The following is a 15,147-nucleotide window of genomic DNA, read 5'->3' on the forward strand; positions in this document are numbered from 1 at the left end:
AGATTTTCAGCCAGCACAAACAATGTTCTTATCAGTAGCTAATTGTTATCAGTAGCTGGGTTTCCATTGCAGTTTTGCACAAACCATTTCTTTTGTTTCTATTTCAATTTTGCAAAATATTGCTTTGTATATATATAATAGTCTGAAAAACCATGCGTATACATTTTTTTGTCACATTTGAATATTTTCAAAATTTGCATGTTTCCATCACTAATTTTTAAGTTTGCAATTTCAAATTGCGCATTAAGCAGGATACTGGATATGCACCTAGTGATGTGTATGTGCCACAATTAGAAATCTTAATAGGTACAGCAACAGAAAATAAGGGGGGCTGGGTTATAGGAAGGATATTTTTAGTCTTTGAGTCTAAATAATGTAAGAAAATAAGGATACATGCCCTTTACAAGTGTCATCTTCCAGTTGCTTGTTTTTTCTGAGCTACAGTTTAAAAACCCCAAAACTTTTTTGTTACTGAAATGAAATAAAAATTGCAAAGTCAAACATTAGAGCTGGAACCTGCAAATGTAATTTTGCTTTTATTTGATTAATTACATAAAATAAATAAATAAATTACATTATTATTTTGTCATTTCATTAGCATTTAATCTGTTAATAATGATAATAGAATATTAAAAAAGACTAAGTCCTTGGGGAAAAAATGATTAGAAAGTTCCACATTGGTGGAAGTTTTTGCTTGTTAATGAAATCTTTTAACACCAGAAAACAGTTTTCCACCCAATTTCACCGAAGTGCTAAATTTCCATTGCATCAATTTAAAACAACTGACATTACTCCTCTCACCCAGAGCAGCTTATTCACCATTTAAATTAAAGTCAGATTACCAGGGTAAAAATGGTAATTTTCTGCAGAGAGGAGGGAAATAGCAAAGAAGAAGATGAGAGGGATGAGAACATGAAGAACAGAAGAACTGAACAGAGACTAAAGGGAAAAAAAAAATACCAGTGAAACCTCACATTAGCGTTTCCCTCCGGCATTATCGCTGCCTCTTTCTGAAGCACCACTGCAGAACACTGTTTCAACTTTTCCACCCGTTTTTATGGTCAGGGAGGTGTTGGATGGGTAAACCCAAATTAAAACAGACCACCCAAAACTCCTCTCTCCCAACTTTTAATTAAAGTAGTTTGAGAACTTAAATACTCATACAAAAGTTTTAACTGGTTCTACCTCTACGTGTTGTTCAGCAACTATTTTATGATTGACAACATTCAGACAGTGGCAGCAGGGGATGTTTAACAAACGGCAACAAATTTAATGAAATATCATGAACTAAAATGTTTCTTAGCGTTTTGAACTGACAGCAGAAGACATTCATGCCCTGATTTAACTAGACAATGCAGCTTTTAGCGGGTTAATTTAAGGAGAGTTTTAATGGATTTTCAGTTTCTGTGCAACTTTGATTACTTTTGGTACCTCAACAAACTTCTACTAAAACTATTCATTTGAGTAGGGGAGACTGGGGACGGTTGCAACATTTCTTCAGTTGGAAACATGCTGGAGTGATGACACTCATACTGCACATGCTCAGTTAGACCCCCCCCCACACACACACACACACACACATCTACTGCTGCATTTAGTGAAAAAAATAGTTTTGAAGGTATGAAAGTATTTTTTTCATGAGCTGTATTTTTTGTCATACTGTCCTGACTTTTCACAACTTTCATAGTTTGAATCACAGCTGATGCAGAACACAGCAGACTGTGTCGTGGTCAGTGTGTCTAGCACATGATATTCTCTCATGGCTGATAGGGTGGGGAAAGGTTGCTGCAACAAGTTTTTATAACTATGCCCAAGCTCAGCAGTCATACCAAAACAGAATAAATGATACTAAAATATTAAGGTATAAATAAATCACTATATATATATGTACATATAAAAATGTACCTTTTCAGAATACTATGCTCATTGAGACAAAAAGCAGGCTGCAACCATTCCTGATCTGTATTGTAACTGTCCCCAGGGTTTGGGTCAGTTGCAATATCAGAATTTTTCCCTTTTGAATAAATACAGTGAATAATATGACATATAAAATCACGTTGAAATGGTAATTAGGTAATTAGCAGACTGATGTAAGTTAAAAAGTTTGGTCTACTCCAAATAGTCCCGAGTAGAAATGCAAAAAGTGTTTCAACCGTTTGGAGTCTCTAATATTTATCCAATCTAAGATCTGACACGGGTCACCAGACAGCATCACTCCAGCTCTCTTAGAAACTCTTAGAAACTCTCTTAGTAAGACAGATTTGTAGCAAGTGACTTTGAGCCTGTCTTCACCTGAGAGGAAACCAGAGTCTGACAGATAACCTGGGTCTCCCCTGAAGCAGCAGCATCAGCAGCGTCGGAAAAGAGCGACAGGGGGATACGGGGCTGTTAAGAGGACATGAACATTTTTATGCGGAAGTCAGGAGTCATCATTGCTGCGTCAGGGAGTCTTGAGACGGTGCTTTCAAAGTCAGGCTTGACGTCTGATGTGCCAGGAAAGAAATCATGTCCTCTGAGGTGACACAGAACATTTCATAGAGGCAGGTACGGCTCCCTGTTCACATAAATAACTCACTACTTCAGAAAATGGGTCGTGGTGTAAATAGCTGAGGTACTGACTGTATCTCATAGTTAAGTAGTCAGTTTAGTTTTACTTGTGCAGCATAATTCAGTCATTGCATTTAGTCCTTGTTGTAAAGCAGTTTGTAACTTGTAACAAGTTCTCCTGAAAGCTGAAAATTGCTATAAATTAATGAAAGGGTGAAGGGGTTCATATTATGTTTGACGAAACATTACGATTGGGGAAAATGCTTTGACTCAAGCAGCTGTAAACGCGTGTGCTCCAGCGTCTCTGAAGCAGACCCAATTTTGGGATTTTCATAAATCATTCTGTCCAGTTTTCTGAGAGTAGTGCAGTGGAAGTGATGTGACAAAAACACAGACGCTAATGAGCTCATTAAAAAGGAGGGTGCTCAGCTTAAATTAAGACAAATGGACTCTTCTTGATCGTTTCACCCTTGTGAAGAGAGTGGACCTGAAGTGAACAGCCAGGCTGCTTTGAAGTTCAGAACAGACTTTGTTTTTTAAAGCTGCAGTAGCCCACATTTTTTTATGTTGACAGATGTAATGGTTGTTGCTTGATGAGCCCACAGAACATTACCACCTGACTCCGCGGCTCAGCTCTGACTATGCAGAGTGTTTAAGTGTCTTTAGTGTCATTTCCAGCAGCAGCAGCTCTGACAAAGCTGTGAAAAACCCACTGTGCAAAGTTAGCAACCAGCTGGTGAACATGGTGAAACATTTAGCAGCTAATGAGCCAGATTGTGCTCTCCGGAGTTGGTGGAGACCAAATGAGAGCTAAAAGGGAAGTCAACATTGCACTCACACTTGTCAAGCGGTTCCAATTAAATGTGTTTGTGTGTGTGTGTGTGTGTGTGTGTGTGTGTGTGTGTTGGATGTGTAAATGTATATAATAACTGTTTGCTAACATGTTAGCTATAACAACCTTTTAAGCTAATAATATGCCAGATGCCGTGTTTACAGCCTTCAGCTGGCCAAAAATCAATTAGTGAAGCTTTAAGGATTTGGTTGAATACTCTGCTGTGTATTGTACAGAGATATATGATGAAACTCTTTGTCTTTTGTGGTTATTTTCAAAAAAGAAAGTCCAATCTATAGAGCTGTGAAGTGGGAGGAGCTATTCCATTAATTTTTCCCATAGACAGTTATAGCACTTCTACAGTTTAGATCAGCATGAAACTCTTCTGGTTCAAAACATCAAGAACTCTGTTTAAAAATATCTTCTTCTTTGATACAAAGACGAAGGTACAAACTAGTGTAGATAAAAACTTTGTCTTAGATGTTAACTACAACTCCCAAGGGGCCTTTTGGCAAGAAACAACAGATCAAAGAGCTTAGAAATCTGTTACAGAAAGTAAGCTACAGATCACAGTGTTGAGAAAATCACTTAATCACTTAAATCACTTCACTATTAAATTCTTAAATGTGGGAGACCGACTGAGTCCCGGGTTTTTATGTTCAGGATATCATATAAAGAAAATACTGAAATAGGAAGACAGAATGTGGAAAAACTCTGCGCATGTTCATTTTCATGTAACTTTTCATAGTGCTATCAGTCTGTGAATTGTTCCACATAGTGCTGGTGGCAATCCACAGGCAGAACAGGGGGAGGTGACAGGTTTGAGAGAGATCTGAGGAGGAATGTGATAGTTTCAGCTTCAACATCTGCTTCTACATACTGTATAACAGCTCAGAACAACAGTGACAGTCAGAAGCTGACACAGGTAGCCTGATGCTTTACTCAGGCCTAAGATGAGACATGAAATCAAAAGTCTTAAACAAGTTCTGGCTCCAATAAATCCCACAGTCAGTTGCAACACACAGACGGTATGATCACAATTTGGTGTAAACAGAATAAAATCATGAATATGTTGTTGCTGAACGGGCCAGCCTTTCATTATATGCAATAAAATCTGCTAAGGAGACAGATCGGAGTCTAGGTGACAGTTGTTATATATGCAGTTGGCATTTTCCTCCAATTATCCGCTCCTGCTGAGAAAAAGCTCTTGGTCTCTCTCCACGTCTGTTTCTCACATAATCAGACAAACTGGTGTTAAAACAGATCAGTGGGGATTTGTCATGTTAGTTTCCAAAGAAGGGGATTTCAACACTAATACACATAACTGGTCTATAATCTGTATGGGTGTGAAAGGGAATGCGCACGCGCACGCACACACACGCACACACACGCACACACACACAATACTGATGAAATAATCTTTAAATGACTGTACCTTTAGTGTTTTTCCATGGTAGAAAGGTGAATGGTGGTTAATGGAGACTCTGTGTGTCCCAGCTCTCTCATTAACCTTCATCTCTCTGTCCTGTCAATTAGCAGACTGAGCTGCACTGCCTCACTGTGCCACCGCAGCATAATAATTGATGACAGAAATGCACCACTCTCCGCCTCTAGAGGTGTGAAGTAAATGAGTACATTTACTCATCTGCCGCACCTGAGCACAGTTTTTAGGCACCTGTGTTTGTGTGTTTTCAGATTTGTTTGATTTTTACTTTCACACAGAGAAAAATGATGAATTTTTAATTACTAGCAGCGGTGATACTCAGGCTGCAGATCGAAATTTCACATTAAATATCTAAGGAAGCTCTCGAAATATTTGTGTTATTGGTATAAAACTTCTCATGTCTCCAGAAATTTTAAAGCTGCATGTAGAAATATTTCCATTAACGACTGATCTGTCAGTTATTTTCTCTTCTTTCTTCATTTATTGTTTAATTATTCAGACTCTAAATACTGTTGTAATGTCAAATAATGGCCTCATGATTCTTCTGGGCCCAGAGCGTCGTCTTTAAAAATCCAAACATATTCAATTTCTAATGACATATGACAAAGAAAGACAGTACATCCGCACATTTTTGTTTGAAAAATAACTGAAACGCTTAATTGATATGTTGCAGATTATTTTTCTGTCAATCAGTTTAACAGTTGATTGACTCATCATCTGATCAAGAGTCGAAAACTCAAAGATATTCAGTTAACAGTGATATAGAGCGAGCGAGAAAAGCTGGAGCGAGCAAACACTTCCCATCTTTGCTTAATAAATGACAGAATTGTAATCCTAATCACTGATTTTCTATTGATTGACTAAACTTCTGCCAGTGATAATGCTCTATTAATTAACTGACTCAGCATAGTTTCAGCACACACACACACAATCCTTTTTGGGAACTTTGAGAAACAGCCGTGTTTCAGCTCAGTGATTTTACTTTAGACAACAGATTTAAAGCATTTTCTCAGAACAGGAAAAACGAAGAAAGGAGTGTTATTATATGCAAATCAGGTGCATGACTACAGCAAACCAGTGTGTGTGTGTGTGTGTGTGTGTGTGTGTGTGTGTGTGTGTGTGTGTGTGAGCTCGACCACATGTACGTACCCATCAGGAAGATGACCTTTGGTTTCCTCTGTTCTGTACTATAACCTGTCACAGGAGAGAAAATCAGAGTTTAACATGCAGAGCCGATCAGCACACAAGGAGACACACACACACACACACACACACACACTTTTCACATATTACTCGGATGCACCGATACATAATGTCCCATAGGTGCTCAACTGGATTTAGGTCGGGGGAAGGTGAGGGCCAGTCAATGGCATCAACGCCTTCGTCATCCAGGAGCTGCCTCCACACTCTGGCCACATGAGGCCGGGCGTTGTCCTGCTCCAGGAGGAACCCAGGGCCACTGCACCAGCGTAAGGTCTGACAGTCGCTCTGAGGATTTCAACCTAGTACCTAACAGCAGTCAGGGCACCGCTGGCTGTGACATATGCCTCCCCAGACCATCACTGACCCACCGCCAACCGGTCATGCTGGATGATGTTACAGCCAGTGTAACGTTCACCGCGGCGTCTCCAGACTCTTTCACGCCTGTCACATGTGCTCATCGTGAAGAGAATGGGACGCCAATGGTGGACCTGCCAATCCTGGTGTTCTCTGGCGAATGCCAATCAAGCTGCATGGTGCTGGGCTGTGAGCACAGGTCCCAACTAAAGGATGTGGGGCCCTCATGCCTCCCTCGTGGAGTCTGTTACTGACAGTTTGGTCAGAAACATGTACACCAGGAGCCTGCTGGAGGTCATGTTGTAGGGCTCTGGCAGTGCTCCTCCTGTTCCTCCGCACACAAAGGAGCAGGTACCGGTCCTGCTGCTGGGTTGATGCCCTTCCCTGGCCCTGTCCAGCTCTCCTCGTGTAACGGGCGTCTCCTGGTTTCTCCTCCATGCTCTTTAGACTGTGCTGGGAGACACAGCAAACCTTCCTGCGACTGCGCGTATGGATGTGCCATCCTGGAGGAGCTGGACTACCTGTGCGACCTGATTGGGGCTGCAGGTACCGCCTCATGCTACCAGTAGTGACAAAGACACTAGCAAAACACAAACCTAGAGAGGACTCAGTCAGGAAGGATCAGGAGAGAGCAACTGTCTGTGGCCACCACATGTGAAACCATTCCCTTTCTGGGGTTTGTCTTTCTTTTGCCTCTCCATTGCACCTGTTGTCACTTTCATTTGCATCAGAGCAGGTGAAACTAATTCACAATCACTTGTTGCTTCCTAAATGGACAGATTGATATCCATGACGTTTAACTGACTTGGTGTCATACTGTGATGATTAAGTGTTCCCTTAATTTTCTTGAGCAGTGTACATTCACTGATACCGATTAACACATAAACATACAGTAGTCACTTTCAATCTAATGAATTAAGACTGCAAGACTGGTTAATGTGCCTCTGCAGCTAAAGGGAGCAGAACTGATGTGAACAATTTCAATTCATGAAGGAAATAAAACAAATTATTATAAAAGATTAGTGAACAACATATGATGATGATTATGATGAACATATGTACTGTTTAATGATGGAAGCTTTTCAGTTCCAGTTTCAATGAAAATTAAATTAGTCTCAAATATCAACATTAGTTGACATATAACTATATAACTATAATCAAACGTGCTTTGCTTTTCTTTGTCATAAACGATTTTAAACTGAATATTTTTGAATATGAATAAATATAATATCTTTTGGACCCTTCATTGACTAAAAAGAAGTAATCTGAGTACATCTTGGGAAACTATATTGGGCACCACTCTCACCGAACCGCATTATTTTCTGACATTTTATAGAGAAACAGTCGATTAATCTATAATCAAAATGATTGTTATCTGCAGCTCCATTATGTACTAATACCTCCTGTATTTACTAGTTCTCCTTTTGTTAACTCACACACATATTAAGCATCTCTTTAGTATAATATCTAATTATTTATTGGCAGATGTATATGCTAAAATCTAAACATCAGTTTTTTAAATGAATGTTATCCTGCAGGCGAACTTGCAGTTTTAACTTGCATTGCTTACCACAAAAGGTTAAGCCAATAACTGTCAGTTTCTCCTTCTAATTTACATTTAGATTAAATTTCCTGCTGTAAACACTCGCTCAGATAGATATTTCCATGAAAACTCATAGGAAGTGTTTTTCCAGCTGTGGCAGCAATTTGTTTAGGAGAAACAGAGACTATATCACAGAATAAATACAGTCTGAACGATATGAACGATGTACTAATCTCCATAGACGCACACGGACATGTGGCATCTTTTTTTTAATACTCACAGTATACTACATCATTTTAGCAAATACATTTGTCTTCATTGATTATTTGATTAAATTAGCTTTATGAAGACAGTGTATCCACTTTAAAGATAACGTGTATAATATAAATTATTATTATTATTATTATTATTACACTATGGCATTTAATGCCAAGGGTTACCTTAACATAATAATGATAACAGCAGTGTTAGCAATAATTATACCACCAATACATTAATAATGTTTATTCATTTATTCATTTAGTCCAGAGGGGGAAAATTACCCAAAGATGGTCAAAGGGTGAAGGCTTGAGCCACGTGTGTCTGTGCTGATCTTCAGTGTAAGAAAAGTAAAGTGCTTAATTATTTCTACAGAAACAATTAGATAATTAATATCTTATTCGACTGACAGAAGAAAAGGGGCACCTGTTCTGATAATCAGTTGTTTAAGTAAAAATTGTTGCTTTTCTCTGTTTTACATTATTGTCAAATGAAAATCTGTGTGACAGAGTAAGACATTTGAGGACATCACCTTGTTCTCTGACAGGTTGTAATGGCCATTTTTCAGCATCTTTTGACATTTAACCGACTAATGCTTGATTGATTAATCAAAAACATAATCGATAATGAGAATAATCGTTGGTCGCAGCTCTAAACAGTAATTACACAACATGTGGACCAGTGGAAGCCAATCAAAGGTCACCGGTGACCACACCTGACATCAGAGTTGAACTCGGACCTGTGAGGAGGAGAGCGCGCCGTTCTTCTCTGTATTCATGTTTTATCCAATTCTGCTGGCCTACATGTCGACTAAACACAGAGTTTGGTCTCCTTTAATCAGACAGGTGTCCTCCTCCTCCTCCTCCTCCTCCTCCTCCTCCTCCTCCTCCTCTCTGTCCTCTGCAGTTAGCTGACGAGATAAACATCAGGTCCAACTGATGACAGTGAAGCTACAGACGAGTCCTCCTCCCCCTCCATTACACAGTCAATAATGTTGATGCACAGACATTCTGATGAAAACACGCACACATGCACACATGCACATAGGCAGGCAGCAGGGAGAAACTCATTCAGGCATCTGGTGAATAACAGCTACATGACACGTGGCATTTACTCAGATGAAACTGTGTGTGTGTGTGTGAGATGAAATGCTGAATGGAGTGGGCTGCTAGTTTATGAAAGAAGGCATAAGAAAGGATAAATGTGTGACTGCTTATAAAAGCTTTGTTGATGAGATAAGGTGTGTGTGTGTTACAGAAGAAAGATGGAGAGTGTTTGATTTTCTCGTCTTTTGACTGTTTGTACAATCGATAAAAATCATTATTTCATCAACTCACTGTCTGCAGCTCCTTCAGCGTACCCAATTTCTTCCTCCTCTTCAACCTGGAAAGACACGAGAGACTCACATGAACCAATGATTCTCTTTAATACCAATTAATTTGCCAAATATTTAGCTCGGATTTGCGTATTTCCTCAGGCCAGTCAAGTGCTACCACACCAACTGGGAAACGGACCAGTTTCACAAAGATAGACTATGACTTAGATCTAATGAACAGTCAGACTTCAGACAGACATCTCCATTCATCCACTGCTCAAAGCTGTCTAGTTCTTGTCTCACTACATGGACTAATTCACCATGATTTCTGGTTAAGTTGAGTTTCTGGTTCTGGGTCCAGAAAGCCCGTTTGATAATCCATCCATGTACAGACTAGTCTAAATTTTAAAATATCTTTGTGAAACCAGACCTTGGCCTTGCGCATGGGGGCATCGTCATGTTGAAGAGCCTTACTCAGACTGTTGACACAAAGTTGGAAGGACGCTGTCTTTTAAAACATAATTGTATTCGGTAGCATTATAACCAGAAGAATGGGGCGTCCACATATTTTTCGGCGATATAGCATTGTGAAAATGAAACAAAGGAAATCGAAATAGAAACACAAAGAAAAAGAGAGTCACAGTATTTGGCAAAAGAGCGTAGGAAAAACAAAGACCAAGACAGAGAGGAAGAGAGAAAAGAAGATGAAAGAGTGTTTGAGAAAGAGAGAATAAGTGCTGAGTAAACCCTCAGTCTCCCTGGAGCAAACACATGGTCTGAGTCTGGAGGCAGACTGAAACTCCCAGCAGCCTCGTTCATTGAAAGATGATTACATTTACAAACACGTCACAGTCAAACTGGGGCAGAAAAATCGGCAGAGAGACGTTTTCCTCTTAGTTTAATCTGTTTCCAGAGAAAATCTGATTCATTTGATTCAAGAACACATAAACTAAATTCAGATATTTGAGACCATTTCCAAAAATAATCCCCAAAGTCTCAGTGCTGCAGGTTTCCATGTTTATCCCCCTCAGCTTCGGCCATCTGCATCATCCTGGCACAAATGACCTTCTAATGACCGGAGTTGTAGCATTAAAAAATAATAATTTTTTTATGATCTAAATGTCTGGTCACAGCAGAAACGGACAAATGTGTGAAGCCTCATCTTTGTGAAGTATGTGTGTGCACAGAGGAGGATAATATTCAGAGCCCCAAGAGAGACATTCACCCTTATCATCTTTTAATATAAGCATTGTTTTGTAATAAATTTACAGAAAATTTCCTGAATTGAGATTTGATCCCTTACATTATTTAAAGCTGCTATAATCAATATTTTCATATTAAGTGGATTAAACAATTACATGTATTGTGCAAGGTTTTGCTTGTAGTGTGGAGTTATCACCTGAATCTGCAGTTTTCTTCAGCTCTATGTATCAGTTATTAATATTTTAGCTCAAACTTGAATTGATTGATTTTTTTGGCCACTTGGGGGCAGTGCAAAAAGCTGTAAACACAACATATCATCACTTAATAAAGTTGATGTGGTGAATGAAGCAGTTGTTTATTTACACATCCAGCAGATACAGAGCAAGTCGCTAACTCTCTCTGTCGTAGCAGGTAAAAAACCAAAACAATGAGATGAAAGAAGCTAAAAAGTCTCGATAGAACTAAGGGGAACTGCAGAGTTGTGTGTTGATTATTTGAGGGTTCGACACCTTTCACATCACATATTTGACACATTTGTTAATATAAAAATATTGATCAGTGCTGGTTTAACTTATTCCCTATAATTAATCATTTGCACCCTTAAATGTCCCATATTGTATAAAGTGAGATGTCTGTGCCTTCTTTGATTATAAAGCAGGTCTAGGTTCTATATTAATACTGTGAAAGTATCAAAGCCTCAGTCCACAGAGAAACACACACATCCTGTATTCAGACACTGAGCCTTAAAACCAGCCGTCAGGACTTCTGGAACTTTGTGATGTCACAACAAAGCAGTCACCACCCTCATCCATGCCCCAAGCCCCGCCCACCTGGACCCACCCTCCAACCTTGCAGGATTTGGTTTCTCTGAGTGTTTACTGAAACCTGCTATGTTTTTATTCAAATCACTCAGAAAACAGTCAGCCAATCAGAAGAGAGGCTCAGAGCCTCCTCTCTTCTGACTGGCTCACCGACCTGTTGTCATCCTGTATCATCAAAGATAATATGGAAAAACAATCTGTCATCTCATTACATAACAGTGCCTAAGGGATGTTAATCATAACGGCCAAATCCCAAATTACAATACATACCGTGCTTGTATTTGAGTATCACAATAAAACTGTATTACTGTAAATACAACAGCTCCATATCATGAAGGAAATGAAATGAAGGTGATAACTTACTATTACTAATTTGACAGAATGCATTAAACAAATTAACGATACAGGTCACTGAATGAAGTCAGCAAAACTAATTATTGTACAGAATGGATGATTTAATAATTTGAATGAATGATGTGTAAATTAATTTGATCAATCAATTTACGCCTAATGGACTCTGTAGTCAAGTGCTGTCTCATTTCTGTTCGAAAAATGACGAGGCAAAGAGAGTTTCAAATTAAAATGTTAATGGATCTTTTAAATGGCAAACACCAGTTTATGGGAGTAGAGAGGGAATATTAAGAGCACAGATTAGGGTTTCCATTTTTTGAGTCTCTCACCGGGATGTAAAACTTGAATGTTGCTGCATCACCCAACACAGCTTGCAACATTATGATGTTTGTTGGCAGCAACTATTCAAATTGTGCAACATGTTTTCAAAAATCTAACTAGGCATCTATTATCTCTACAGGCAGGTCTGAGGCAAACAGCTATCGGAGCGGAGACCAAACAATAGGCTGCATTATGCACTTCATCAGGAATGTGTGAAAACTGAGCATCCGACTTCAAATTTGAGAGAGAAACATCTAATGTGCACATAAATATAGCGTGAAATGTAATTTAACTGAATTGTTTTTATATTTCTCAAAGCCACAAAGTATTATGTACACATCAAAATATTATATCAGGTGCTCTGGCAACAACAATATCATGAAAAAGATGTCCGCCCACTGAGGAGGTGGACTACACGACAAAAGTGAGTACACCCCTGCAATATCACAAAAATGATTGAAGATTGTGTGATCTGACAGTGTTCAGTATTGGATCTTATGTATTATTAAAAACAAAGAGGTTGAATAGACTGCATTGAAAATACAGGCCCCAAAGTACAACATCAATGCACTTAAAGTGATTAAACCTAATTTACAATTACGGCCAACTGCATGAACGAGGTGATAAAATAACCTGTGAACACCACAGCTTCCTCAGTGTTGGCCTGGGTTGTGTCTAATACCCTTTTTACACCAAAATGAGCAGGTATAAACGTGGGTAAACCTGCTAATCAAAGCCGGTTTTCCACTGCAAGGAGTGATGTCATCACATGCACTTACAGAGCACACACGCAGACGCAGGGGAGAAGGACTGAGCCGCTAGCCGCCATGCAAACTGCTAAACTGTCACGTCTCATCTCTTGAGCCTCCGTGTGAGACGATTCGAACAGTGATTGTGTGTTTTTTAAAACTTATTTCAGGGCTGCAGCTCACTCTGTCATCCTGGAGCGCAGTGTAGCCACAGTGTTTGTGGTTGAACAGCACCGTGCTGGGCAGGTGACAGGTGTGTCTACAGTGTCTGTGCTCTGGAAGATGTCACAGCAGGAAAAGGGGTGAAAATCAGCCGGTTCACCCTGGTGTTGTTAACGTCAATGTCGACTGGAGCTGGAGCCATTAAATACCCGCATCTACTGCAGAGTCATTTGACCCGGGTGTGAATGCCAATTGTACCCTTTTCAATTGCCACAAAAGCCCCAATGTTAGTAGGTCTTAGCGGGTTTTTTGACCAGTGGAAAAGGGGCTTAATGCAACATGGCTCCACATGGTGAGGAGAAACCAGATTGTGAGACTTCATAAAGATGGGAAAGGGTACAAGAGCCTAAGTTTGCTACTGAGCGTAAGCTGAAGCAGCAGCAGCAGCGGTGAGGAAGAGGAGAACAGGAAGAGCCTGAATAACAGAAGGCGCAGTCGCTGTCATTGCATAAATAGCAGATTACACAGTTGTTTTTCAGCCTTGCTTTGAAAAAGACATGTTTGCTTCTGACTTGGCACAGGGATTATGTGTATAAGTTGGTGTTTCAGTGACTGATCAGACGGTGCAAAAGACATTTTTTTGGAGTGAGCCTCCACCGGTGACGTCAGTGGCAACCGTTTCTCACAAAAGCATGAATAAACTTTGCCAAAGAACGTGAAAAGACGCCCGATGAATGATGGCAGCAACACATTCTTCTGTCAGATGAAACCAAAATAAATTTTTTTGGATCAGCTGCGGTTCAGCATGTTTTTGTGTGCAGCCAGCCAGGACTACCACAGTGACTGCATAGCACCGACCATGAATCATGGAGGTGGGAGTGTGCTGATATGGAGCTGCATAAGTGCAAAAGGTGTAGGGCAGATGACATTTATAGATGGCATTATGAATGCAAATTTGTATTCCCAAATACTGAATGAAAAGATGACTCCCACTCTCAAGAAGCTTGACAAGAGAGGAATTTTCCAACATGACAGTGATCGCAAACACAGAGTTTTTAAAGAAGAAAAAAGTGAAAACTATGACTAAGTATGTCTCCTGACTTGAATCCAGTGTATTTTAAAGCAAAAGATCAAGCAACAAATCCCCTCCAGCAAACAGCAGCTGAAAAGAATCATCCGTGACGAACGGCGGAACATCTCTCCACAGATATGCGTAAGACTCCATGCCCAGGAGCATTGAATCTGTCATCAGAAATAAAGGCAGACATACAAAATGTTGAAAAATTTAATTATTGAATCTCACTGCTGAAGGGTTCTGAAGGGTTTACTCACTTTTGTTGCAGTTTGTTTGTTTGTTTGTTTGTTTGTTTGTTTGTTTCTCAAATTAAATGACTTCGTTGTCCTTGGGCCTTGGGTTAAAAACAAATAGACGGACAATAACTTAACTTTTTAATGATATTGACCAGGATTGGCAACATAGTGACACAGCTTTAGGATGCCAATGTCAGTCTGTCGGTCGCCTTTTTGGTCAGTCATCCACCATTTTAGTCCAGAATGAAATATCTCAACAACTATTGGATGGTCTGCCATGAAATTTTCTATGGATATTCAGAGTCTCCAGAGGATACATTTGAATGACTTTTGTTGCTCCCTGACTTTTCCTATAGCGTCACCAGCAGGTTCACATTTTTGCTTCTTATTGAAACATCTCTACAGCTATCGGCTGGACTGCTGCTGTGAAATTTGATTCACACATTCATGGTCCCCAGAGGAAGCAATGTAATAACTTTAAAAAACCTGTGCTATAAATCTAGTGCCATTCTCTGGTCAAAGGTTCACGGTATCAAACACAAGTTAAAAAGCCGTCATATTCAGTAGTGCTAACATGCTAAATGAACACAGTGACCTTGGTAAACATTTTGTCTGCTAAACATCAGCATGTTAACATTGTTCACTATGAGCCTTTATCACAAGTATGGCTGTAGACTCTATTATTCACTGTCAGCGTCATTCACAGTTTAACTTAACAAGAAAGTGGGAAAAA

At 39.6% G+C, this 15,147-nt stretch overlaps 1 protein-coding gene across 1 annotated transcript in view; it reads right to left on the reverse strand.

Annotated features, from left to right (window-relative positions):
* Positions 1–15,147, reverse strand: part of ak5 (adenylate kinase 5) — a 76,446-nt gene that overhangs the window by 15,340 nt on the left and 45,959 nt on the right. Inside the window, exons 9-10 of the mRNA XM_023410914.2 lie at positions 9,519–9,564; positions 5,973–6,017 (exon numbers count right to left, since the gene is read on the reverse strand). Of these exons, the coding sequence (XP_023266682.1) occupies positions 5,973–6,017; positions 9,519–9,564 (91 nt within the window). The remainder of the gene's footprint in view (positions 1–5,972; positions 6,018–9,518; positions 9,565–15,147) is intronic.

Source organism: Seriola lalandi, unplaced genomic scaffold (assembly GCF_002814215.2).
Source record: "Seriola lalandi dorsalis isolate HSWRI2012SDOR001 ecotype SW California unplaced genomic scaffold, Sedor1 jcf7180002054441, whole genome shotgun sequence".
Lineage (NCBI taxonomy): Eukaryota > Metazoa > Chordata > Actinopteri > Carangiformes > Carangidae > Seriola > Seriola lalandi.